The sequence below is a fragment of the Chrysemys picta genome, chromosome 2 (genome assembly GCF_011386835.1).
Source record: "Chrysemys picta bellii isolate R12L10 chromosome 2, ASM1138683v2, whole genome shotgun sequence".
NCBI classification, from domain to species: domain Eukaryota; kingdom Metazoa; phylum Chordata; order Testudines; family Emydidae; genus Chrysemys; species Chrysemys picta.
In genome coordinates this window covers 46034761-46048109 of record NC_088792.1, presented here as the reverse complement: position 1 = coordinate 46048109, position 13349 = coordinate 46034761, and the positions used below count along the sequence as shown (strand labels likewise).

Sequence of the window (13349 nt, the reverse complement as noted above, 5' to 3'; positions counted from 1 at the left end):
AGAAAGACCAAAGACAGGGTAGGCCCACTGCTTAGTGAAGAGGGAGAAACAGTAACAGGAAACTTGGAAATGGCAGAGATGCTTAATGACTTCTTTGTTTCGGTCTTCACCGGGAAGTCTGAAGGAATGCCTAACATAGTGAATGCTAATGGGAAGGGGGTAGGTTTAGCAGATAAAATAAAAAAACGAACAAGTTAAAAATCACTTAGAAAAGTTAGATGCCTGCAAGTCACCAGGGCCTGATGAAATGCATCCTAGAATACTCAAGGAGCTAATAGAGGAGGTATCTGAGCCTCTAGCTATTATCTTTGGAAAATCATGGGAGATGGGAGAGATTCCAGAAGACTGGAAAAGGGCAAATATAGTGCCCATCTATAAAAAGGGAAATAAAAACAACCCAGGAAACTAAAGACCAGTTAGTTTAACTTCTGTGCCAGGGAAGATAATGGAGCAAGTAATTAAGGAAATCATCTGCAAACACTTGGAAGGTGCTAAGGTGATAGGGAACAGCCAGCATGGATTTGTGAAGAACAAATCATGTCAAACCAATCTGATAGCTTTCTTTGATAGGATAACGAGCCTTGTGGATAAGGGTGAAGCTGTGGATGTGGTATACCTAGACTTTAGTAAGGCATTTGATACAGTCTCGCATGATATTCTTATTAATAAACTAGGCAAATACAATTTAGATGGGGCTACTATAAGGTGGGTGCATAACTGGCTGGATAACCGTACTCAGAGTTGTTATTAATGGTTCCCAATCCTGCTGGAAAGGCATAACGAGTGGGGTACCGCAGGGGTCTGTTTTGGGACCGGCACTGTTCAATATCTTCATCAACGACTTAGATATTGGCATAGAAAGTACGCTTATTAAGTTTGCGGATGATACCAAACTGGGAGGGATTGCAACTGCTTTGGAGGACAGGGTCATAATTCAAAATGATCTGGACAAATTGGAGAAATGGGCTGAGGGAAACAGGATGAAGTTTAAAAAAGACAAATGCAAAGTGCTCCACTTAGGAAGGAAAAATCACACATACAGAATGGGAAGAGACTGTCTAGGAAGGAGTACGGCAGAAAGGGATCTAGGGGTTATAGTGGACCACAAGCTAAATATGAGTCAACAGTGTGATGCTGTTGCAAAAAAAGCAAACATGATTCTGGGATGTATTAACAGGTGTGTTGTGAGCAAGACACGAGAAGTCATTCTTCCGCTCTACTCTGCTCTGGTTAGGCCTCAGCTGGAGTATTGTGTCCAGTTCTGGGCACCGCATTTTAAAAAAGATGTGGAGAAATTGGAAAGGGTCCAGAGAAGAGCAACAAGAATGATTAAAGGTCTTGAGAACATGACCTATGAAGGAAGGCTGAAAGAATTGGGTTTGTTTAGTTTGGAAAAGAGAAGACTGAGAGGGGACATGATAGCAGTTTTCAGGTATTTAAAAGGGTGTCATACGGAGGAGGGAGAAAACTTGTTCATCTTAGCCTCTAAGGATAGAACCAGAAGCAATGGGTTTAAACTGCAGCAAGGGAGGTCTAGGTTGGACATTAGGAAAAAGTTCCTAACTGTCAGGGTGGTTAAACACTGGAATAAATTGCCTAGGGAGGTTGTGGAATCTCCATCTCTGGAGATATTTAAGAGTAGGTTAGATAAATGTCTATCAGGGATGGTCTAGACAGTATTTGGTCCTGCCATGCGGGCAGGGGACTGGACTCGATGACCTCTCGAGGTCCCTTCCAGTCCTAGAATCTATGAATCTATGTCAAACAAGAAACATTCACCTATTTCTGCCATAGGACAAAGTGCAAAAAATAGGAATGAATGCAATTTATTAAGCCAATTCTTTGCTTAAGCAAACTATATTTTGGGTCTTGTAATCAACCAATCAATTAACTTATATCTTTAATGGGAAGTAATTTTAAAAAATAAGACACACAAAGAATAAAATAGGCAAGGTAAATTGAAAATCCTTGGTTTAAAATTATATAGTCACGTTAGTCTGGCTTTTTTTTTTAAAAAAACACACTATTAATAGCATAGTTGAGGCATAAAAAAAAGGTTACTCACCCTTTTTGTAACTGTTGTTCTTCAAGATATGTTGCTCATATCTATTCCAGTTAGGTGTGTGCGCGCACCGCTGTCGGAAACTTTTCCCTAGCAGCTACCTGTCGGGCTGGCTGTGGAGCCCCGTGGAGTGGCACCAGTATGACGCTCTTTATGGACCCTGCCAGCCCAACCCCACTTCAGTTCCTTCTTGCCAGCTACTCCGACAGAGGGGAAGGTGGGGGGGAATGGAATAGATATGAGCAACACATCTCGAAGAACAAGAGTTACAAAAAGAGTGAGTAACCATTTTTTCTTCTTAGAGTGCTTGCTCATATCAATTCGAGTTAGGTAACTCCCAAGCCTTACCTCGGAGGTGGGGTCGGAGTCAAGGTATTGCCAACCGAAGTACCGCTCTGCTGAAGGCCTCATCATCCCTAGATTGGTGGATGATGGCCTAGTGCAACGTGAAAGTATGCACTGAAGACCACGTTGCAGCTCTGCAGATCTCCTGTAGAGGTACATGGGCCATGAAGGCTGCCAACGAGGCCTGCTCCCTCCTGGAGTGAGCTGTGATGGCAGGTGGAGGGACCTTCGCCAAATCATAACAAGCACAGATACATGCCGTAATCCAGGAGGAAATCCGCTGGGAAGAGACTGGCAAACCTTTCATCTGCTCCGCTATAGCAACGAACAACTGGGTTGTCTTGTGGAACGGCTTTGTGTGGTCGATATAGAAAGCGAGTGCCCTCCTGCCATCCAGTGAGTGCAGCTGTTGTTCGCAAGGGCTGTTGTGTGGTTTTGGATAGAAGACTGGCAAGAAGATGTCCTGGCTAACATGGAAGCGGGACACCACCTTGGGAAGGAAAGCCGGATGAGGTCTAAGTTGCACCTTGTCTTTATGAAAGTTAGTGCACGGAGGCTCAGAGATGAGAGCCCATAGTTCAGACACGCGTCATGCTGATGTGATAGCCACCAGAAAGGCAACCTACCAAGAGAGGTAGAGGAGTGAACAAGAAGCTAACAGCTCGAAGGGAGGGCCCAGGAGGTGGGAGAGGACTAGATTGAGGTCCCAGGCCAGAATACGAGGCTTCACTGGTGGGGGTGTATCTTTTCCAGACCTTTCAGGAAATGTCCCACGATGAGGTGTGTGAACACCGTACACCCGGAATCACCTGGGTGAAACACCGAGATGACCGTGAGGTGGACCTTGAGAGAACCAAATGCCAGACACTGGTCTTTCAGGTACAGAAGATAGTCCAGGATACAAGGATGGGGCCCTGGAGGGGGAGCACCTGCCTTTGGGCGCATCAGCTAGAGAACCTCTTCCACTTCACCCTGTATGTGACTCTAGTAGATGGCTTGCTGCTCTCCAGAAGCACTTGTCTCACTGGATCCAAACAGGCAAGCTCTGCCTGGTTCAGCCATGGATTCTCCAGGCCATGAGGTGGAGAGACTGAAGGTCTGAGTGAAGGAGGTGACTGTGGTTCTGTGTAATGAGGTCGGTAGTGAGAGGTAGCCGTATCGGTGCCTGGACCGATAAATCCATGAGGGTGGCGTACCAGCTCTGGCGAGGCCAAGCCACCAGTATGATGTCCGCCTTGTCCCTGTGGACTTTGAGAAGCACCTTGTGGATGAGTGGGAATGGCGGGAAGGCGTATAGCAGCTGACCGGACCATGGAAGTATGAACGCATCTGCGATCGAGCCTGGACTGTGGCTTCTGAAGGAGCAAAAGGTTGGGCACTTCCTGTTGGCCCACGTGGCGAACAGGTCGATACGGGGAAGCCCCCAACTGCGGAAGATGGAGTGGATGATGTCCGGATGAATCGACCACTCGTGCATAAGGAAACATCTGCTCAGGCTGTCCGCCAGCACGTTCTGAATGCCCGGCAGGTCTGAGGCCTGGAGAATGATGGAGAGGGGTAGACAGAATTCCCACAATAGGAGGGCTTCCTGACAGAAGACGATCGGGCTCCACCTTGCCTGTTTGGCCATGGTATTGTTGGCCATGGCCATGGTATTGTTCGTCAAGATCACTATGCAGTGGCTCTGCAAACGAGACAGAAAAGCTTGGCAGGCGAGGTGCATTGCCCTGAGCTCTTTGATGTTGATATGTAGAGCCAGATCCTCTACCTGTCATAAGCCCTGAGTTGTCAGGCTTCTGAGATGCGCTCCCCAGCCCAACGCGGACGTGTCTGTGACCAACGTCAAAGTGGGTTGGGGAGGGTGAAAAGGAACCCCGGCACCTACCATGCAGAGATCCAGCCACCACCATAGGGAATCGAGGGTGTACCGCGGGATGTCCAGGCTGTCGTGTCCCAGGCGATGCAAGCATGGCTCGTGACTGTGTAAGGGCCTGAGCCATAACCTGGCATGTTGAGCCACATAAGTGAAGGATGCCATATGGCCTAGAAGACTGAGACACTGCCTCGCCGTGGTGGTGGGGAAGCTGCAAAGGGTGCTGATTATCTGTGAGAGGGCCAGGTGATGCATCTCTGGCAGGAATGCTCTCGCTTGATTTGCATCCAGAACTGCTCCGATGAACTCTATTCTTTGAGTTGGGGTGAGTATGGATTTGTTGACATTGAGAATGATACCTAAACATTCGAGTGTGTCTCTATTTGCACCTGCAATTCCACCTACTGACGGGAGCGGCCCCAAAAGAGCCAATCATCCAGGTAAGGGTAGACATGCACGTGGTGGCGGTAAAGAAAAGCTGCTACAACCGCCATGCATTTGGTGAAGACGCGAGGCGCTGTGCACAGCCCGAATGGGAGGGCCATGAACTGATAATGCACCTTGTTCACCACAAAGCGGAGGAACCATCTGTGAGCCGGGGTGATAGATATGTGAAAATAAGCGTCTTTCATATCGAGGGTGGCGTACCAGTCTCCTGGGTCTAGGGAAGGGATGACTGTGCTCGGGGAGACCATGAGGAACTTCAAGCTATGAACTTGTTGAGCTCACGCAGGTCCAGAATGGGCCTGAGGCCCCCCCTTCACTTTGGGGATGAGAAAGTATCGGGAGTGGAAACCCTTGCCTTTGAGCTCCTGAGGGACCTCCTCCACTGCTCCTAGAGTGAGGAGAGCCTGGACCTCCTGGATGAGAAGTTGCTCGTAAGAGGGGTCCCTGAAGAGAAACGGGCGAGGGGGATGGGAGGGTGGGAAGGAGCAGAAGTGGATAGAATATCCCGCCTCTACCGTGCGGAGTGTCCGACGTAATAAGGGACCATGCCTGGTAGAAGCGGGATAGACAGTTCAGGAAAGGAGGATGAATAGCCGGGTTGTGGACTGATAATCCATCCTCATGCACACCTTCAAAAGGGGCGCTTAGGACCCAGAGGAGGTTTGGGTTGCCCCGGCCCTACCCAGAGGGAGGGCGCAACGGCTTGCAACAACTATATCTATTTCTCCTACAGGAGAAGTTCTGTCTGGGCCTAGGGGAGAAAGACCACTGCTGGGTGGTTTGCGGTTTAAAGGGCTTCCTTTGGGTCGCCGGAGTGTTCATGCCGAGGGACATAATAGTGTTCCAGGAGTCCTTTAGGCTATGCAATCTGGAATTCGTTTGTTCAGCAAATAGGCCCTGTCCATGAAAGGGAAGCTCCTGTATTGTCTGCTGAACCTCTGGGGGAAGACCAGAGGATTGGAGCCAGGCATTGCACCTCACTGCAATCCCGGATGCCAGAGTACGCACCGCTAAGTCCGCGGCATCCAGGGAGCCTTGGAGGGAAGTCCAGGCGACAGCTCTGTCCTCTTCAGAAATGGCCCCCAACTCCGCTTGTGACTAAAAAGGGAGAAGCTCTTTAAATTTTAAGATTGAGGACCATGAGTTATAGTTGTATCTGCTCAGGATCACAAGTTGATTTGGGTACGGGGGCTTGCTGACCCTGCCTCTCCTTTTCATTCACCGCCTCCACCACAAGAGAGCATGGGGGAGAGTGGGTGAAGAGATACTCAAATCCCTTAGTGGGAACAAAGTATTTACGCTCAGCCCCTTTGGCTGTAGGGGGAATGGAGGCAGGCATTTGCCAAATAGTTTTGGCCTTGGACTGAATTGTCTTTATAATGGGTAATCCTACCCTATTGGGCCCCTCTGGTGCCAGGATGTCCACCATAGGGTCCTCCTCTTCAACCACTTCCTCCTCCTGGAGGTTCATATTCAGGGCCACCCGTCAGAAGAGTTCCTGCAGGGCCCTGTAGGTCCATGGGTGGTGGTCCAGACGTGGAAGTGCCCACCACCGCCTCGTCAGGGGACGACGAGGAAGAAGCCACCAGCAGGACCGGTTCCGTGGCAGCCTCTTGATCCTGAGGGACTGGGTCCTCACAAGCACCAGGTGTAGCCTCCACAGGCGGATGTGGGACTGGGTCCGGGTTTTGTGGTGGACAGCTGAGGGTTGCCTCTGGGAGGCAAGACCCTGAACAGGAAGGCAGAGGGATGCCAGGAGGGGCACCCTGGGCCTGATGATACTCCCAAGGGGTCCAGAATTGCCACCGGGGCTGCCATTGGGGTGCCGAAGCGTCCTGCCTTAGGCTCCCCAGCCCTGATCTGGGTGCCTCAGTCACCCTTGATGCCCTGCCTGATCTGAGGGAGGGCGATCTTGAGTGAGACGGCTAAGGGGGAGCAGAGCGAGACCGCACCAAAGAGGCATCCTGCTCTGATGGTGCTGTGAGCAGGAGCAGTGCCGGGAGCAGGAGCGGTGCCGCGAGATAGAGTGGTGCTGGGATAGAGCACGGTGCCGGGATGTAGAGCGGTACTGCTGCATAGAATGGGTGCCAGTCCGTCGAGCAAGGCCTGGAAGGTGCAGGCTGAATCCGGTGCGGAGAGCGGCGCCGCGAGGTCACAGAGTGGGACCTGGACCTCGAGCAGGACCACAACCTATCCGCCGACGACCACCTCGAGCGGGAGCGGCTCCGAGGGTCAGGGCTGCGAGACCAGTGCTGAGAGTCAGATCAGTACGGGGCATAGGTGCGACGCCGGGACTCAGAGCGGCGCGGAGATCCTGGTCGGGGGGCAGATGAGCCAAACATGGCCGGCTTGCCTCTGGACGGTGCCGTGCCTCGAAGGAGTTGAGGCCTCGTAGTCAGAGACTTGGGTGTCATCATCTCAATGAGCTCTCTATCGGCTTCGAAGGTGTCCGGAGTGGAAGGCATCATGACCTCCCCCACATGCAGCCGCGGTGAGTCCAGGAGCGCGGGACTTCCTGGGGAGACAGGGGCCCTCAATGATTGTCCCCGGCCCGAGGGTCTGTCGGCCATAGGCCCGTTCCCTGCACCGTCCCCTTCCGGAGGTGCAGTGTCCATGGCAGGCCGCTGGGAGGACTTCCCCTTGGCCTGTTTCTTACAGGACAGCCGGTGAGTGAGAGCAGTGCCGGGGAGAGAGCTTCTGCGGCCTGGGGGACCGGCAGCTCCTGGGTTGGCATGCCGAGTCCTTTCTCGGCACCGCAGGAGGAGCGCTCCGCACTGAGGCGCTCGGGACTGGGTCCTGCTGTGGACGGAGGGCTGACTCCATAAGGAGTTGCTTTAGGCATACATCCCTCTCCTTCCTGGTGCGAGGCTTGAAAGCCTTGCAGATCTTGCACTTGTCCGATTGATGGGCTTCTCCTAGACACCAGAGGCAGGAGTCGTGGGGGTCGCCTGTGGGCATAGGCTTAGCACAGGAACTACAGGGTTTGAAGCCCTGAAACGGCATGCCCTGAGGCCCTGCGGGACGCGTGTTGGAGGGGAAGCCCACCCCAACCACTAAAGATTACAATTAACAACTAAGTAAGAACTATTAACTAACAATGGGTAACTATATACAGAGATTAGCAAAAGAGCTAGGGATTAGTGGGACACTTGCAAGCAAGAGACCACTGTTCCAACAACCGTCACTGGCAGTAAGAAGGAAATGAAGGGGGGGGTCGGGCCGACAGGGTGGTATATAGAGTGCCATACCGGCACCACTCCAGGGGGCTCCACAGCCGGCCCAATGGGTAGCTGCTAGGGAAAAGTTACTGACAGCTGTGCACGCGGTGCGCACACCCCCCCTAACTGGAATAGATATGAGCAAGCACTCGAAGAAGAATATAATTATTCCTCACTAAGAATCATGCTTTCAATTATCACATATCTGTTCTCATTTCAATTCTTGTTCATAAATATTAAAAGCATAATGAAAAGTATTACTACATATATTCATTTGTCATATGCCATGCATAGAAGGACATAACTAGTTCAGTTATTGATAATATATTTGCATAATTATGTGTCATACTACAAATCTCATTACTGTTTAGAGATCTCATTGTACTAAGCTTGTACCAAGGTTTACTGTAGATTTCTGAAATTAGTTTAATGTTTATGGATAAATTTGTCTTCCTTCTAAAAAGACAAATGAAGAACTAAATTCCAACTAGCGCCAAGTTTAGTAAACGCAGACGTGAAACCTTCTTCAAGGAGCTCTGCTTCATCTCTCAACCGCAACCCTCATCACTTCCTCTAAGTTGGCTCAGTGTGAAGGTGGCTTATGCCCCTTTCTGTAGCTGATACACCCCACAAGGTCATACCATCTTCTGAATAGGGCCTTTACATGCTCCTCTACTGGAGTGTGCTGGTGAATAGGTTTTTGTCTGCAGTCTCACGAGCCACAAAGTGCATTTTCAGGAATAGTGGAGACAAAAATAGAAGATAATTCCACTATTAAAGGTGAGACTAAATATTTTTCATTTGATTTTGGAGAAATTGTGTTAATGTTATTTACAAATGGCCTCAACAAAATTACACTAACAAAATTGAGAAGCAAACATACATACTATCCTACAGGCGAAAATGAACCAACTAATGAGGAGGGAGGGTATCAGCCACCCAGAACACAACATACTGCACTGCAGGAAGGGCAAATATTTAATCAAGGACCCAAATCTTAAAAAATTTGACATCAACTGCAACATTCACACAGAGCGCATCGGACTTTTATTTTTAGGGACTTCTGTAACAGAACCCAATGCAGCTAACTACATGGTACCAAATTTACCTGCCACAGAAAGATGAAAGACTGAGTCAATCCTACCACGATTTGAAACAATGGTTCCAGGGAGTCCAAATATTCCAATCTATTCAGGGAATAGCAGGTGCCTTTCAGTCAATCAGTTATAAATTTAAATTTTTCTCTTTAGTCTTGTGTTCAGCAGAGCTTGAATAATGTTCAATTATTCATGAATAATTAGTCGATGTAATAATCGCCAAAGCATGCCAAGAATTATGCCCTACTATTAAACTACAGTATATATTATCCAAGACTGACATTAGTTCTGTCATTCAGATGGTACACCTCTCTCCTGGGACTGAAGGATGTGGGGTCAAATATCACACCAGGACTTTGCTTTGTATGCAAAGCGGACATTTCATTGTGGTACCAGAGGAGGTGTTTCTGTCAGATGAGTTGTCAAAACAAGGACCCTCCTTTCTGATTCTGGTGGCCATCAGTGGAAGTTAAAAAATGTGGGGGCGGGCGAGGGGGGACATATATATAAAATCAATCAAGTGACTATGTGGACAGACAAGATTCCAATAAAGCAACTTCCAATTTGAGCTATTGCTGAGCACATAAAGGAGGTCACATTTGCCTATCCAGTCACTATACTATCCGTTTCTAACTCATTACTGTAAAGCATTTTGTAATACTTTGAGTCTAAAGGATGCTACATGAAACTAAACTCCATTCTACTCTTTCATGGTCAGCTCTGAAATTGGACAGCCCTGATAAATTAATACCGATGGCATACTATCTATGGAATCATCACCAAACTGACGACCTCCTGGCTCTATTTGCTGAACACTCTTTCAGATCACTAACCATTCATCACTTATTTAATTACTCCATCTCAAAAGATTTTTATTAAGTTTGAAATTGTCATTAGTGAGACTATAATAATAATAGTTCACTTTTAGAGCAGCAACATATCATTATAAAATCAGCAATAGGTAGGAACTAAAGCAAACATGAACCTCCTGTAAGTTCTTTAGGCCTCGGTCCTGCAAATACTTATGAACATGTTTAACTTTACTCAAAAGTAGTCCAATGCCTTCAGTGGGATCACTCACATGCATCAAGTTAAACTCAGATGTAGGTGTTTGAGATGTTGGGCATTTTAGATTCTTAACTTGCATTTTATTTTTACACATATATATATATATATAAAATGCATTAAAAATGTTGGTTGCAAAGTCAAACACTCAAAAATCAGGAAAAAGTCCGATTTAACAAAGTTTACCCAGGCAACCTTAATTTCTGCCCCTTTCTGAACTCATCCCATGAAATGAATGAGGCAGGGGTCCTGTGAAAAGCATGAGAGCATGTAACTGAAGACTATAAGATAATTCATACGAACAAGGAGTCAGAATTAAGGTTGCATGGGTTATCTTAAAATGGACATTTCCTAACTTACCAGTGCTAAACTTTGCAATCTAAATAGCACAGATAACAGATTTTTGTAGGTAATTTCTTAACCTCTTTCTTATTAAAAGCAGATTTTATTATGTACAATTGGAACAGCTCTCCCATCAGGCATCATCAGGAGAGTCAGAACCTTGAATTTGCAGCACAGACTTCTACTACTTGAGATGTAGGACTAATTGCATTCAATGGCAATGAGAGAGAGCTGTCATCAAGGGAAGGGGGATGGACTGTGAGCACCATGTTCTGGGTCCAGGGAATTGTAGAGTGAGTCCTTCTTGGTCTCTCTTCCTGCATGCCACCCTCTGTTTGGGGGAGTTCCTGCACCACATGGTACCCCAAATATTGTTGAATTTCACTGCTGCAAAAGGACCCATAATGTTTATTGAAGTTATTTCCTCATATCTTTACCAATTACTTTTGAGTATTATAACTTGGAAACTGAAATGGCCTCAGTCTTGCAAGGTCCTGAGCACCCTCAACTTCTAATGAGTTAATGGGAGTTGAAAGTACTCAGCACCTCATAGGTTTCAGCCTTAAGGCCCCAGTTCAGTAATCATTTATGAGTTCAATGGGACTGTTCGCAGGCACGAAATTAAGCAAGTGTGTCATAAATTTTTTTGCAGGATAAGGGCCTAAGCATTTTTAACTCACTATGAGGGAGGTGTAAATATTAGAGATGGTTGGGAAAAGCAAGATGTTTGAAATAGACAAAAAAAGGCAACAAATCCCATGAAATTTCTCATGGAAAACATTTTTCATTTCTCAGCCAGCACTACTCAATAGATCTAAACAGTAGTTGACATAAGATTGCAAAACTGTATTCATGTAAAATTATACAAATATATCTCCACTATCTGTTACATAATATTAGATGTCAAGACTTTTTTAATGCCGATTCAGTTTATAAGTTAGACACACTGGAACAATTGATTAAACAAAACCAATCAGGTTTGTGTTGATGTCTGTACACCTGATGTAGGGAAACAGTGATGTATGCAGCTGCTCTGCACTAGTCTTCTGTAGCCAAATAACCACATTATTAAAATATATCATTTACATGCAAACAAATGAGGTGAACATCTTCTCCAGATGATAAACAGTGTACTTCATCTTGTAAAAATTAAGGGATGCTACTGAGAAGAGGGGGAAAAGCAACTATGCTGTCTTAAGTATTAATCCAATCCATATTAAATTTATTGTAAAATCAGTCAAAGTTTAAAAAAAACCAAACTAGTAATGCAAAAAATGCAGAGCCTTATTGACTACAGTACAATGACAGATATTCTATTAAAGTCAAAACTCCTCTAGACTCATTTGTTTCATATAAATTACATGTTCTTAGATCCATCTGTGAAAATTGGGAGGTTAATTATGATGGTACACTGCATGATTCCACAGCTAAATGCTGAAGTAGTTCTACACCAGTACCATATGTCTGTCTTAGGAAAATGTAGAAAGATTAATTAGGAGTTCAAGCCCAAGATTTGGGAAAGTAATACTCTGAACACAATTAGATCGTTACACTGTGTACTATGCAAATTGAAGTTTTAATTAATAGCTGAAACATCAGTCGGGGGGAAAATAAATCTATGAAGCCTAAATTGTATGCATCAGACCTTCCTTACTGACACTGCTTACTAATGAAGGTCCTTTCAGAAACCATGCACTGGCTAGTCACAACAAAAGTCATTTTCACTTGTCACATTCATTTGATGTAGATATTACCTGTGGAGCATTTTAATCCTATTTGCTCTCCTTAACCATTTTTTAATTACCATCTATCCTGACACTAAAGAAAATGTTCTCATAAATAGGCCAGGCCCAGGACACACGTTAAATAAACCAGCTGAAAAGTCAGTTTAACATTACAGTGACCTGAAGTGTTCTTACAGCCTCTTAACTGCCTCAGACACAGGGCTATTGTAGCAAGCTTTCCAGTTTCAAGATATTCCATTACAAAACAGCTCCTTTTATAACAGTCACTCTTATGGAGAGAGCAATGGGTTATCATGTGCCTGTTCCAAATCCCACTGAAGTTAATGAGAGTTTTTCCATTTACTTCAATGGGCTTTGGATCCTTCACTAGAACTAGGCTTGTCAGAATTCTATTTTTATTTTTTCGTAATTTCAATGGATAAAAAACTTAAAAAGAAACGTTTTTATTTTGATCAATTTAAATTTTCACAGTTGCTGGCTGTAAGAGGGAGGTCAAAATTATTGCTCGACAGCAGATATTGAGATTCAAAACATTATAACTTATAATCATTATAACACAAATTGGCAAAATCCCATGTTAAAATAAACAAAGTCAATATCCTTCAATCAAACTCTGAAGTTCTTAAGCAGCATTTTTCTTATGTTGCCTATCTGTAAATTTTAATAATCATAGATGGAATCACTTTTGTCGCTTTGTGCATGTACGATAAATCAACATTTACCAACAAAAATTAAATTCTTCCGAGCTTACCTAGCACATTAAATTAATTTTACTTACCACATATTCAAACACAAGTGTCAATGTCTCCTTGGTGTGAATGATGTCATGAAGCAGCACAATGTTAGCATGTTTCAGTCCTTTCAAAAGAGAAGCTGCAAAGCAAAATGTACACATTATAAAGAACATGTTACTTCCACAAGAAATAAATATTTTATAGTGAAGAATTAGCCCATTTGTTTTTAAAATGATTAGGATGGTAAATCAGTCACTCTACAGATTTCATTCGCTGGCTGGCCATCAATGGCTTTGTCCTGAGGGGTGCTAAAAGGCCCTCAATTTCATCCTTCCGCATGTCTCAAGATTAGGGTTAGGCAAAATTTTGGGGCAAAACTTTTCACTCAAAAAATACAGAGTTGAATCAACCAAAATATTTC

The 13349-nt window shown here is 45.6% G+C and overlaps 1 protein-coding gene across 5 annotated transcripts in view; it reads right to left on the bottom strand.

The window, feature by feature from the left end:
- The window catches only part of CDK14 (cyclin dependent kinase 14), a 484579-nt gene that overhangs the window by 259450 nt on the left and 211780 nt on the right, over window positions 1-13349 (bottom strand). For all 5 annotated transcript variants that reach the window (XM_065583048.1, XM_008169566.4, XM_065583049.1 and 2 more), the window contains one exon: window positions 12973-13067. In XM_065583048.1, the coding sequence (XP_065439120.1) occupies window positions 12973-13067 (95 nt within the window). The remainder of the gene's footprint in view (window positions 1-12972; window positions 13068-13349) is intronic.